The sequence below is a fragment of the Accipiter gentilis genome, chromosome 7 (assembly GCF_929443795.1).
Source record: "Accipiter gentilis chromosome 7, bAccGen1.1, whole genome shotgun sequence".
Lineage (NCBI taxonomy): Eukaryota > Metazoa > Chordata > Aves > Accipitriformes > Accipitridae > Astur > Astur gentilis.
Window position 1 is genome coordinate 20,593,166 of NC_064886.1, and position 14,395 is coordinate 20,607,560.

At 38.7% G+C, this 14,395-nt stretch overlaps 1 protein-coding gene across 2 annotated transcripts in view; it reads left to right on the forward strand.

The window, feature by feature from the left end:
- Positions 1 to 14,395, forward strand: part of ADGRD1 (adhesion G protein-coupled receptor D1) — a 154,648-nt gene that overhangs the window by 125,860 nt on the left and 14,393 nt on the right. For both annotated transcript variants that reach the window (XM_049805505.1, XM_049805506.1), the window contains one exon: positions 913 to 1,004. In XM_049805505.1, the coding sequence (XP_049661462.1) occupies positions 913 to 1,004 (92 nt within the window). The remainder of the gene's footprint in view (positions 1 to 912; positions 1,005 to 14,395) is intronic.

A 14,395-nucleotide genomic window follows, 5' to 3' on the forward strand; every position in this document is an offset into this window, starting at 1 on the left:
TGCCCTTGTTCTTCAACTTGATGCTAAATATCAGCTTTGTAGCTGATGTGTAGCTTTGGACAGGAAGGCCGAAATGAGGGTTTCACCTTCACGTTCTCTCCTCTTTCTTTTTTTTTTTTCTTTTTTTTTTTTTTTTTCCTTTAAACCCAAGGTCTTTGCACAGCAAGACAATCTTTGCCACATATCCTTTAAGTGCTAAAGATTTCCTTCTTTCTTCACCTGTGACTTGAGAGCAAACTCTCTTTTGTTAAGACATTTTCAATGTTAGTCTTTTCAAGATTTCCTACTTTTCTGGTGGGAGTTCATTTCATTGATGTTTCTGCTGGGCCTGACATCAAAAAGAGCAGGGCTTTTGAAAAGCAGAGTTTAGGCTTAACATGTTTTCCTCATTGCTGTTTTAGAATAATCTTGTGCTTAAATTGCAAGCAGCCTTCGGTGAGAGACAGGAATTGTACACTGTGAAGTCTGGCAGGAAAGGTGCTTTCTGAAGTCTGTGCAACATGCAAGCACAAAACCAGAGAGCATGCAGACACATGTCCCTGTTCACTGAAGTTCTTGTCTAATTTGTCAGCTGGTAGTAGATTATTATGGTATTTATTTGTACAGTAGGGAATCTGAGCACTTCTTTAGCTTTGAAGCAATGTATCAGTTGAGCCTTATCCGAAACAGGCAAGGATTCTTCCTGAAGGAAAGAAAGCACGAGCAAGAGCTACCCACTGAGGGAAGAGGGAAATCCATTGACAGAGGTCAAACTATACCAGTACAAAATTGGAAACCTCTGTTGCTGAATAAATACAACACAAAAAGTTCCTATTTTCTGTTGGACTTGTACAATAAACTCCTAGGGCAGTTTGCATCTCTGACACGGTCAGTACTTAGTTTTCTGACCAAGTCTTGTTCCTTCTCTTTCAGGTCAATATTGGTATTCTCATTGCTGTCACAAGAGTTATCTCAAGAATCAGTGCAGACAACTATAAGGTCCACGGAGATGCCAATGCCTTCAAGTAAGTTTTTCTCATCCAAATTATATTATAACAAGTTAATAATATCACACTAGCAACATTGTATCATAGAGATATGTATCATGGACTTCTCCCAGAACACTGATATCATTCCTCTTTAATAAAAAGGAAATAAAGGTAAAGGTAGCATATCATTCTCTTGAATGCAGCCAGTTAACCTATATTTTATGAAAGCCAAATGCTGCACAGGATGAAGCCTGCAGCTCAGCATGAACTAAAGTGTTTTCCTACTTATTACAGTCTCCAGCATTTGCTGATTCATGATTTTCCGTTCTATTAATGGAGACTTTCCTCTTCCTGCTATATTCAAAGATACATCTCACAGAGCATCATTAATCTGTACTGGGGTATTGCAACTATTCTGCTCCTTCAGAGGATAAACCTTGTTTCTAGCCCCAGTTCAGCATAATATTTAGGCATGTGCTTATCTTTAAGACTCTCTTGATACCGCAAAGCACACAGACTTACGTCGGATTTAAATGTGTGCTCAAATTCAAGCGGGTCTTTATATTAAGGAGCCTTGAGACTCTTGGGATGGTGGCCTCTCTAAGAGCGTATCGTCTTTAAAATGCTGTGCCAGCAAGGCTGGAGGGGAAATGTAAGGTAGACACATCACTACATCTGAATACACAAGGACAAATTCTGATTTTTAAAATCTATAGGAATACATATGGGTAGCTAAGAAGATAATTTAATATACTGAGTTTAAAATAAGATGCTGAATATTCCATTTTGTATTTCCTAAAGATGCTTTAGTCCAAATGTAAAAAGGACACTGTGTACAACTCAAGGAATATGAAACTTAGGTAGAAGAAAAACATGATGATGGTTTGTGTTTAATGTTTCTGAGTCACAGGCTATTGTATGATAAGGATTTGGTGTCACTGCTCTGAAATGGTATTATAAAGAATAATTTTTATGCTTGGATTACTCATGTAATTTTTAAAATGCCATTAAGTTTTAAATATTGGTGACAGTCACCTAATTGAAGTTAGTTTAGTTATTGTATACTTATCCAACAGGAAAAGAAAAACCAGTAAATAAGTCTACACAAAAATCTATAACACAATTACATTGTAGTGAAACGAAAAGACTGGGAATTAAAATAACTGTTTCAGGTTTGGCTGTGTCCCTGTGACCATCAGAAATACAAAGGAAATACAGAACATTAGGAAGCAAATAACTGTATATTGTCAAGGCCAATTTGTATACACTATTAGAATTATGAAGGCAAAAGAACAACCTCCATAAGTAGAAGAGGAGCTACACAGATTGCTCTATGTACTTAGATATTTCCTTACTTCTATTACAAAGAATTGATTCAATACACACTGTACCCTGCACACTAATATAAATCAATTTTTTAAAAGAAAACTGTGTGTGTGTACATAAGTAAAACAATTTATGAATCGGTCTAGGAATAAGGTGAAATCCATTTAATCAGGATTATACGTTCTTAGTTCAAATATTATCAGCTGTAGATTTGGAATGGTGGAGCTCTGTACTGAAAATGTGACTTCTCCAGACACCCTGGCTAAGAGATGCTCCATGTGCCAAGCAATTTTTACAACATAGTTTTAGGATTTGACCTAACAAAAGTGATGGTGGTGGAAAAAAATGATAATCAATGGGAAGATATATCTGGAAGCATTCAATTGTTAAATTATTGGTTAAGCAGAAATATGCTCTGATAGAACAGCTTTCCTCATAGAAATAAATTAATTCAATAAAATATAATTGAAGGTAAATAGAACATACAGAATAGATCTTTTTCTGTAGATACCATTGCAGAAATGGGTCCTCAGAAGAAATTTGAAATGAGAAGGGCATAAATAGGTGTTCAAGTCAGATCTTAGAGAGTAGTTATACCCTGATTCAACATAGCGGTGAGGCATGATGCAATAGAGTTTCATGTACGGAGGATGTCATGGAGAAAGTAGCTGGTCTGTTGGAAAAAAGAGAAATATAAGGCCTTTGTAACACTGGATTTCATTTTCTTGCCATCAGTATTCCTTATACAGGTAAGAAATTTATATGTCTAGTGTGAAATCATTCTGTCCATGTTACTGTTTTCCAAAAAAAAAAAGAAGAGAACAAGTAAAAGAGAGTTCTGTTCTGACAGCTGCAAGGAAAGTGTTTATCATAGTGAAAAAAACATGCCCCCAGCCACTAAAGGATCCTAGGTGTTGATTAGAGGTTGTTAACTTGTGAGAGGGGATAAGCACAGCAAAACAAATCAGTAACAGAGAGCCCAGAGAAATCAGAAAAATGCAATAAGTTCTGTAGTTTCTGTCAAGTCACTCTCAGCAAGTACAACAAGGTAGGTTTTAAATCAGCAAGTTCAATTGGCTTAAGAAGGAATCACTGATGACTGCAAAACACTTTGCGTAATATGAGCCTTAAATGGAGGGCCTGTCAGGCATCCCTCTGAATAGTGCAGTTCATTTGATATTAGCTATGGGGGAAACTGCAATCTGTTAGAAAGAATTTATCAAGCGCTGCTTAGAAACACAGCTGAACTAAAATGGCACAACTTGATTTTGGTGAGACAAGAAAGCACCTTGTCACCATGTTGCAGTTGTTTGCTGCAGTGAAGTGGTACATAAGGCAGAAGTGGGGTTTTCAGGGCTGCGTTCGTGGTTTCAGAAAGCCAATGACAGAAAATGAGAGCTGTAGTACAAGGAGCCGTGGAGGGCAAGCCTGCTCAATCCAATGAACTTGAGAGGGGGAAAACAGAGGGATTTCAGTGCTGTCTTTTCAAGCTGGAATGGAATTTAAGTGGAAAGTGCAATGAGAGACAGTAAGTTGCTGTCTGCGACAATTTGGATGATAGCACATAAAGAGCAGGGTTTCGAAGTTTGCAAGTGATAATGAACTGAAAGGCATAGGAAAAGTGGCTGGAGAATGACAAAAGTGCCTGTGGCAGAAGCGTGAGGGAGGTTCCAGGGCCAGCTTGCCTTTCCTTGGTAACTCAGGCCAATAGTTATATCTGCCTTTAAGCACCTGACTGAGAGGCCTCACACTTGCAGCTGTTGATGAGTTCAAATGCGAACAGCCATTGTAGTCTGAACATCCCAGCCTACAGGTTTTACAAAACAGGCTTGTCATCAGGCTTGCCTCTTGCCAGGCTTTGCTGCCAAAGGAAAAGTTTAAGCACGCTGACAAGGACTTACTTCCATTTCTGCTGGCAGCCTGAATGGGACGCCATCTGACCTGGGTTCATCTCCCCTAACTTTAGAGCTCAGAAAAGCTGACACCACCTCCACCTGGGCTCCTGATCCATGGAGAAATGGGTGCTTCAACCGTGCAGTTGATCTTGTCTGTTAAGTGTTCATCTCACTTGCCTTAAACGTTCTGATTTTTCCTCAGTAACCGCGAGGGTAGCCTCGACTGCCTAGCTGCTACTCAGATACCATCTCTGTCCATGTCTCAGTCCAGGTGTGATAACTCACACCTCCTAGGCATCAACCCATAACTGAGCAGAGATTACCTTAGGAAATTGTCAGAACGAAGTTGCAGTTATGAGCCATGATGATATCAGTTAGAAAGGATATTTATTGTTAAAGAAGTGCTAGTACTGGAGCGTATTTTGTTTCCCTAAAGATTAAGTTACTTGGCAATGCAAGCGGGTATTACCAACAAGGCTTGTTTCCGTTGGCAACAGACAGCAATAAACTGATGTAATTATTTAGAATTGTTCCTGATTTTCCATATGCAACAGGTCCTCTCGAATGCTGACTCAAATGCGAGTACAGAGTATGTATCAGGGTGAGCCAGTGCTCTGAAGGCAGCATCCATTGAACTTCATGTTTAAAGGCCAAAATGGAATAGAAAGTTGTGAACAAAATTCCTTTTTTATCGTAATAGTAATTAATTATTCATCTTCCCCATTCACATTTCGCCCAGTATAAAGTGCAGTACTTCATGGGCTGATTGACTTCTTCGGGTTCAGATGTTGCTTGTCACAATAGAGATATTAGACAGCATCTTGCTGAACATTTTATTCTAGTTTCAGACATACTGGTGTGGACGTGTCTGTTTGTTAGTTTGTTTAAAGTAAATAATAATAGCATCCCTAAAATAAAAGATAGGATAAACTGAAGCAGCAGCATGAAAGGGTATGTTTATATGATACATAAACTGCAAAATACCCAATAATTTAAGGCAAGATGACTATAATGAATTAATCAGTATATGATCAGAGATGCTAATGAATGCATAATAGATTCCTGTGACAGTCTGAACAGTAAGTATTTGGTCATTGTAGGAATTTTTTGTGTGTGCGTGAAAATGGTCACTTTTTTAGCGTCTGGAACTTTAACTCTGTGAGACCAGTTTACTGGTAAGAGCTGAGCAAAGAATTATTATCAGCCCCTATTTACTACTTGAATTTACTTAAGACATGCTTTTTGTATTGTTTTCTGAAGCATACTGAACACATGTATAGAATGTGAGCTGTTTCACTTAGTTGTGATTGATTATATTTGAATCTTTTATTAGGCAATTAGCTATTGACAATCAACACAATAATTTTGTATAATAATTCACATGGTGCTTTCTGAGAATGTTTTGAATCCAGGGAACAGATTTTCCACGAAAAAGCTAATTTGAATGTTTTAGTTTATAGAATGCTGAATCAAATACCTTGAAACATTTAAGTGCATACATACAACATTTGTTTGCATTATCCATTCTTGACTGGGCCTTCTTTTAGGGAAATAATTAATCATATGTTTGAGTTTAAGCATATGAGTAGTCTCTCTAAGCTTAATGCAATTAAAGCAGATTAGTTTAATGGAATTGCTCATGTGCTTGAAAAAGCACATGATTACATTTCTGAGTTATGGACAATTTGAACTCTTTTTCTTACTTATTTCTGCTGCATGTAAAGTCTTAATTCCACTCAGTGCATTCATTAACTCTTATTAGGACCTAAATAGCTTTTTTCTTGCTGCTCTACCCCTTCAATGTCTGACTGCTGTGTTTACTTGAGAAGTTACTTCTCTGTTACAGTGAGAAAAGATATCTAACGTGAGTGTTTTAGAAATGAGCACATTTCATTACCCATGGGGAGAACTCTTCCCTGATTAAGTCTGTCACAGGTAGTCCTTTGATTACATGAGTTACCTGGCTCCTAGATTACAAGGGTTAAAGTTTACTAAAATTTTCAAAGAACTAGTTTTGCACTAACACTAATGTTAATCATAGTAGAGGAAGAAACGCAAAGCATGTCTCTGTTGCAGGAGTAGTAGTTTTAGTCTAGAAACAGAGGTACCATACATAGCCATACCACTGCGCTTTCCCATCTAGTTCACTTTTGCATTGCATTGTCCAGAAGAGACAGTTTCATTAACTTTTCTTGAATAAATTGCCAAGTCCAACTCTTATTGAATACTTTCTCACTCTTGCTCTGAAGTGGTCCAATGAGTTGGAAAAAATCTCTATCTTTTTGATAAAGTGTACACTTCAGAAGCTGGTGAACCAGAAGTGATAGCTATCATAATCATTCACGGAGAAAGCAATTACGACAAAATTAGAAATATTTCTTAGCTTTTTACCCCATTCTTTCTTTCATTTTACTCATTTCCTTCATCCCTCACAGCTCAGTGTTCACTCAGTAAAATAATAAAACAGCCTCTTAGTTCTCTATTGAGTGTAGGAAAAACATTTTTTCTGTTTAGTTAAATTAATGACGGAAAATTAGAACAAATGACAGTAGCTGCAGTGCATGGGAGCAAAACAGGGCTTCAAGGGAAGCTCAGCAGGGCAAGCAAGTCATCTAAGGTTTGTGTTAGTTCATTCCGCATTTTTTAATATAGCATAAAGCGCTTTGCATAAAACTGAAAACAGTATGGAGGTTTAATGCAAACCCATTCCTTACTTTGGTTATTTGAAAAAAAAAAAAAAAAAAAAGCAGCTGTACAGAAAGATATTCCCTTTGACAGATAGGAATACAAGAGGGTTGTTCTCCAACAGGTCATGATGCTCCAGACATCTGTATGGTTTAACCATATAATTGACCATTCCAAAGCACTTTGTAAAGCCATCCATTATATTCCTGCAGCACATCAAATGTACTGTGACAAATTGCTCATCCGTTTAATCAATAATCTGTTCCATGCCATGACTCTGCATCAGTATTTTACTTTGTTCATAAACATACCGCCTGCCTTTCAGCCCAGTCACCTTTTGTCTTGGGTATCAATCCTCCGAGTTAGTGCTGATAGCTTTGGTGATTTTAACGTCAAGCATTGTTCTGCAAGATACTGTGTATTTGTTGCATTTTGTTCTTGTGATTCCATTCCTGTTTGATGTCATTTGGTGTCCAAAACCTTCTCTTTCTAAGGATTATTTGCTGCTGTTCATTTTCACAAAGCGTACTTGTCAGTCGTGGCACTTGAAGCTCTTGTGAGAGATCTCCTGCCAAATGAGATACCATAATCTTCCTCCATAACTAAATTCCAGCCCTTTGTGATACCATTAGAGAATTTCTTTTTTTTTTAATTCCCTTTCCAAGAGGTGTGAGGAGCAAGTTACAGTCTGCAAACTCTTCTGAATGTCTATGGGGATTCAAAATCCATAGCACTAGATAATCCTTTCTGTGCCTTTCTTGGTGGCAGATGCTGCAGTGCAACACTCTGAGAAATGGAGCCCCTGCTTTTGCGTGCTCTGTTGGAAAAGAAAAGATCTTCTCCCATTTGCTGAAGGAGAGCCATCAGTTAGAGCAGCATGGCAGGCCAAATCTGCTTTCAGCAATTCCTTTTCTTGACAATTTCTAATTGTGTGTAAGGAATCATGTTCATTGAACATGGCTTCAAACAGCATGAGTGATGTACCTCATGGAAACTCTTGGAAGGAGGAGAGTTGAGTGGCAATAAAGGAAATAATTAAAATGAAAGTATTAAGCAATGACAATTAGTGAGCTGAAGTGCTACTGCCAATGATAATGTCTTCAACCTAATTAAATTTTTGGCTTATTGAATAAGACAAATACAAATGCACTTTGGGTATCTTTTTATTGGGTATCTCTATAGACTCAGAGTTTTAGACTAAAAATACATGGGTTTGAATGTTGCCAAAGAGAGTATTAATGAGGAAGTGCTAATCTTTTAGGAGCCATAATGACAGTAATGGCAGTGCTTTCTTTATCACAGATGCTAAGAGTCATAGCACTGGAGAAAGGTTCCAGGCCACGTTGTGATTTTTCAGGTGCATTTCAGGCACATTTTGGGAGGAGTAATAAAAGCTTAAAAGTATGTAAAACATAGCTGCAGAGAGGAAGCTAGTCTGCAAAACCACAGAAAAAGGGACAAATAATAATAAACTGATGAAAAAATCAAATATCTTTAAGCTTCCAATAGTGGGAGGGAGTTGCAAAGCAACAGAATTGATCACCTGGAGAGCTGCTGAGCTTTTGGGTTTGAGCTGTTTTCAGAAGTGCCATGTCTGTCATGGCTAATTCTGGTGTCAGGAGCCACAACTGATCCTGTCTCATGGCTAAGCTGGACAAGATGACGTTGTGAGCCTTTCCACAGCTTAGGTTTTTCTTGGTTTTCTCCTTCTAAGCCAAAATTCTCCTTTGTGGATATTATTTTCCATCTGTCATTTCTCCTTAAACAGGATTTACTGCTCAAGGGTGATCAGGGCCTTTTGATTGTGGGCTCCAAAGGAACAAGCAGTTCTGATACTCATGTGCCTATTTCTTGTGTTAGGAAGAGCAGTAAGACACAACATACAGGTACAAAATATACCAGGAAAACTTGATATGTAAGAGGTGCTGGATTTTCTGAGTATAAAGATATAATACTTTTCATTAGAGATGCTTAAGCATGTTTGGTTTTGTATCTGAATATCAGGATAGAACGAGGTTTATTAAAACTTGCTTATTAAATCCCTATGATGAAACCTTGCTGTGAGCACGACACAGGCTGCAATGGAAGGGAAGGTTATGAGAGAAGGGGCCATACCAAGCCACCCTTCAGCTATTTCTCATCTTCAGTGGCTAGAAACCTATGCTGTGCTTATTGATCTATGGTTGAATCAATATCTTGATTCCACCTTATCAGTCCCTGATAGACACTAAGAGCAGTCGCCGCAGGTGAAAGCTGTTCTCTGCAGGAGCTTGAGGGTGCAATACATTGACATGGGGCCTCCTCAAGTCACATCAGGATTTATACAGCATTTAATGAGAACAAAATTCTCTGCTGGCCCCATGCCTAAGGTTGGACCATTCCAGATGAGTCTTTTGTGGTCTACAAGGTGCCAGCATACGCAGGAGTCTGGTCAAAGATGCTCTTAGTGATATGATATTGTGATATATGGGAATAATGCAGGTGTGGTCTCGCCTCCCTCTCCCCCTCCCCCCCCCCCCCCCCCCCCCGCCGAAGTTGTCTAACTAAAGCATGTCTTCTTTACTTTAGAATTATAACAACAGATAGTTTCAGTTTTTGAAAATCTACAGTGAAAAACAGCTTTGGAGTTCACATTCTTTTGTTTTAAAAACGTCCTAGTTGTTTTTAGGCTTCCATCTCTTAATATCTGATTTTAAGCCATGAAAATACTGGTAGGAAGAAGACAATGTTATGAGTCATAGCTTTATGCCTGGTACCAGAGTAACAATTAAATGCTGGTCGTTCATCATGAAGTGGTACAATTCACTGGGAACAGCAATAACTTCAAGAGTTTGCTTGAACTGCTGCATTTACATCCTCGGTCCAATTTATAATCCTAGAACTCTATGTCAGCTTTATGCAGAATAATAAGACAAATATTATAGTTATGCCAGCACATAAAGTAAATGCTTATTTAAACATGCACCTTGTGCAGAGCTCTAGGCAACCTTGTAAATCACTACCCAGTCTGACACAGCTCTTAGCTAAGTGTGATTTACATATTTTCCCGACAACGGTCTCTCAAAATAAAATTAAATAAATGAAAAATATGGGTAATTGCAATAAAGAAAAGGTCCTATTTTAGAATCAAAAGTCCTTTTAAACTTTTAGATACTATCTTCAGGTAAGTAATAAAATGTCATTACCTATAGATATGTTACATGTGTTTTGGAAATAGAAATTGGAAATTATTCCCAATTCTTTTCATTTGAAAAAGATGTGAGGCAGAAACATATATTTTAGTGAAAGAAACTGAATAAAAAGCACTTTTCTTTTGGAACAACATTAGAAATAATCAAAAAGGCCGTTAAATCAGATGATAATTGAAAGCATGAGGATGTCAGGGATAGTGAGATTTTTGAAGTGAGTTGCTGTCATCACCCATGAAGAGCCACGATCTTTGACTCTACTGTGTGTATTATCCCCAGTGAGTCTCACGTAGCCTGTCCAGCCACCCTTCCAAGTGACTTGCCTTATTTTGATAAAGATATTAAAAAACTAGGGAATATCCAAATACAGTAACAGAACAGAGAAGCCTTGGGTGTTCTCATGTGAGTAGAGATGGTAATGATTCAGATGACTTGTTCAAAAAAGTAAGCAGCAATAAGGCAGCTATAAATATGTATGGAGCCGCATAAAGGAGCTTGTCATGAGCTATTGTCTGAGCCCGCTGTACAGAACAAGAGAATCAGCAAATCCTCAGCTCAGAAATTAAAAAAATAATTGACTACAGAGTCTATTTTTCATTTTCATAATATACATGGAACCACAACCGTCCCCAATACTGCAGCATCTTACTAAAGCAAAGGGCTTGAGATGGTTCCAGAAAGCCAAAAGAGCCCCAGATACAAGTGCTGGTGTTGGGGCAGCTCCCCAGCAGGCATCTGCCTCCAAGGCCAGCCCGCACCCCACGAGACAGCTGGCTGGCAGCCTGCAAACCTCCTGCTCCTGGAGACCTCTCGAATATTGCAAAGGAGTGAGGGGGGAAAGAGGAGGGGACCGGAGCCTGGCACGGCAGAGCCCAGATGCTGTAAGGAGGTTAGCAGGGGAGGACGCAGATTTTTCCATATTTTCCATTTGCAAGCAGGTCCTTGGGAGAAGGCAGGAATCAAACCAGTTAGCAAAACATTTTGGTTTTGACAAATTAGAAAACGGGGTTTTTTTTAAAACTTTTCTGACTGGGCTTTTCTGCAAGTAATACAGCATCAGCTATGACATTAACTTTGATAAACACAATAAAAACCGTATGTTGCCTGGCTTCTTTAATGCCAGCTTAATAAGAAATCAGGTTCCTCACATTACAGCACTGCATAGCTGAATGCTTTTCTGCAGTTTGCCTTATCCTCCAAAGCAGCAGTCACTAGCAGTTTTTAGAAACCAGACAGCAAGGCAGTGTGATTGTAGTTGTACTCGAGCAATTCTTTTTTTTTTCCCTTATGTACATTTGAGACAGGCGATCAAGCAAGTATATGGCTATTTATTTGCCACTACTGCAGTTAAAGCTCGTATGAACCATTACACAGAAAATTACTTTTCTTTCTCAGTTTATATGCCTGACCTTGATAGCTTTGCTGTTCAGTGGTACCGTTGCCATGGAAATGGAAGAATGATCTTTCTGTTGATATCATTGCATAATTAAGGGTCACTGAGACTGGTTAGGTCAAGAGATCATTTTCAGAGTTCAGCTCCTCAGGGGATGAATGTTATTCCACAGAAATTTTGTGCATGGGTGTATGTGATTGTTACTTTGTCATCCTAAATTAAACCAGGAGCCCCACTGACTTTAAGCTAAGAGCCAGAAATATTTGCCAAAACTACAGATTTCCAATAAACCCTGTCTCTGTGAGGCTGCTTTTTCTGGGTGTTCCCAGGCATACAGAACTACCAAGCTATGAAGTTCATTGCCACTTGTCAGCTGAACAGTGGAAACTGGCTGTGTAATTGCTCTTGACCATCTTGAATTGTACGTAAAACACAATCACTTATACTGGTAAAAGCCTCTGGGGATGGAAATTTGAGTCTCTCCAGGGTGTAGCTAGCTCAGAGGTTTTTTTCCTAATGGCTTCTCTTAAAAAGCTTGACATTTCTACAAGGGCAGTTTAAGAAAGGACAAATAGCAGCCTGTCCTTCTCCACCGCACATAGACAACAGTTTCTTTCTTCCCCTGCAAACTTTATATTGAAAACCTGTACCGTTTTTGACAGGCCACATTTTCTAGATTACCAATCATTTTTGTTGCTTACCTCCAGAGTCTTTCCAGAGAACTACACTTTTCTTGAAATCTGATACCCAAACCCCAAAACGATGCTCCAGCTCAGACATCACCAGCATGGCGCACAAAGTAGGGGCTACTTGGTATTTTTAACATATGATATTCCTGGTTTGACATCCCAGAGTAAGGAAAAAAAAAATTGTAGTGGGGTTACATCACTGGCTGCATGTTTATGTCTTAAAAAAAACAGTTTCATAAACTGTATTTCATTATTATTATAATTAATTAAATAAACCGAGCTCCATGTTAACACCTAATCCTGTGCTTTGGACAACTCTTGAGATGTTTAGGGAAAAAAAAGGCCCTATCACATTAGCCTCCTGGTCTGGCAAGCCAAAATAGACGTACGCTGCTATGCCGTTCCTGCTTCCTTTGCCTTTATTTTTACACAGAGATTTTTGAAATGTCTGCCTGCCTGTAGTTTCTGGCTCTCTGAGCAGGTCTACATTTTTGATATAACCTTCCTTTTTCCCTGCATGTCCTTTCTGAACGAGCCGTGCCCTTTCATATCAGTATTCCAGTCATGTGAATTCTTCCCTCAAATCTCCTGTTATGTAAGGAAAAGCGAACAATATGAGGTCCTTTTCATAACTTCTGTAATTTGACAATCCCTCTTTATTAGCACCGGGTCTGTCATCTTGGTTTACTGCCGGGAAAGCAAAGATTTTCACCGCATGATATAATAACTATAAAAAGGATTCAGATGGCTGTAAATAGCGCAATAAGACTAATTTTCAGTATATTGTTTCAAGATGACTTGCAGAGATTTAGCCAATTAAAAATAGTAAGTGTTGGGCTAATGTAGATTCATGCCTCACACAGACAATATACCTAGGGATAGTCTATACAGAAAGCTGTCATGAGCTGGAAGACGTCCTGCATTGGGAGCTTTGAAAATGGATAAAACAATGGAGCCTGTAGTGGAAGAAATAATTAGGTGCAAATGTTGGAGAAAAGAAGTAGATGACATCTAGCCTGGTCCATCTGGCACCCACAGGCAGGATCTAGCCCTTTGGGACATTTTCATTGCCTTGTCCTTGGAAGAGACAGGTAATGAGTTTTCTGGGAATAAGCTGTTGTAACAGATTCCTTCTCCTGGGCTGACTCCAAAGCAGAGCTAGGCAATAGGTCCCCGTCAGAAGAAGGGGGGAGTCTGAAGGAACATCTGTTTTCACATATGCAGTGCATCCAGAACAGCCAAGGTTAGATTGTCCTATTAATATGTTGCTCCTATAACTAACTTTATGGTCATATTTGGCAACTAATTATTTAGTACCTTTGTCTGGTCTCGGAACAGAAATAATACCATAACCATTTTGACCCCAGGACTAGCTCATGGCTAACTGTATCTGGATAAAACCAAATCCTCCTCCACAGTTTCTGTTGTCTGGTTGTGAGAAAAAAATGCTGCTCTTTTTTTTGGTGCTTGCTCTGTAAGGTGTAAACTGAAAAAAACAAGAGGACTGTTCCACCTTTGGAAAGAAACCAACGCTTAATAATAGCATGCTATATAAAAAGACATGACCCTTTAGAACATTGTAATTTATTTTCTTTTTAAAACAACAAATTAATCCCTCCAGACTTCCCAGTCAATCTGCTTTTGTGACACTATTAAAGAACCCCTGAAGTGGAAGGGGGTAATATTTTCTTGTCTTTTTCCCCCCTCTTACGTCCTTTAAAGTAATTCCAGAATCAGCTTCTAAGGGAGAACCAAACACTGTGAGAAATAGGGAAGTGAACAGTTTGTGTTCAAGAAATCCATAAATCTCCACTATTGTAAGGATCAGGGCTTGTTCTTTTCCTTTTTCTTTTACGTTGCTTTCATTTTCTGCATGGTTTTCTGAGAATGTGACTATGTTGGCTTCTCGCAGTGGTCGTCAATAGCAACTGCTGGGAAATTTATTCTGTCACCCATTACTGGAGTCTCCCAAAAAACTTTTTCAGCAGCCACATTTTTTGGACTTCCAAAAAATTTAACATGTGACTGCAACAAATGGTCAACCCTTTAGTCTACCTGCATTTTAATGAAATGCACCATTGATTGTGAATTTATTGTAAAGGATTGTACGCAAAAGGATTGTATCATTGTTCACCTATGATGGTATGCAGCAGATCTTAATTGAGCATGTATCTGGAAATATTTATACTGCATGTTCTTTCAGAGGTTGCTATGGGAAAAGAGAAAACATATTCTGTTACACTGAGGCTGT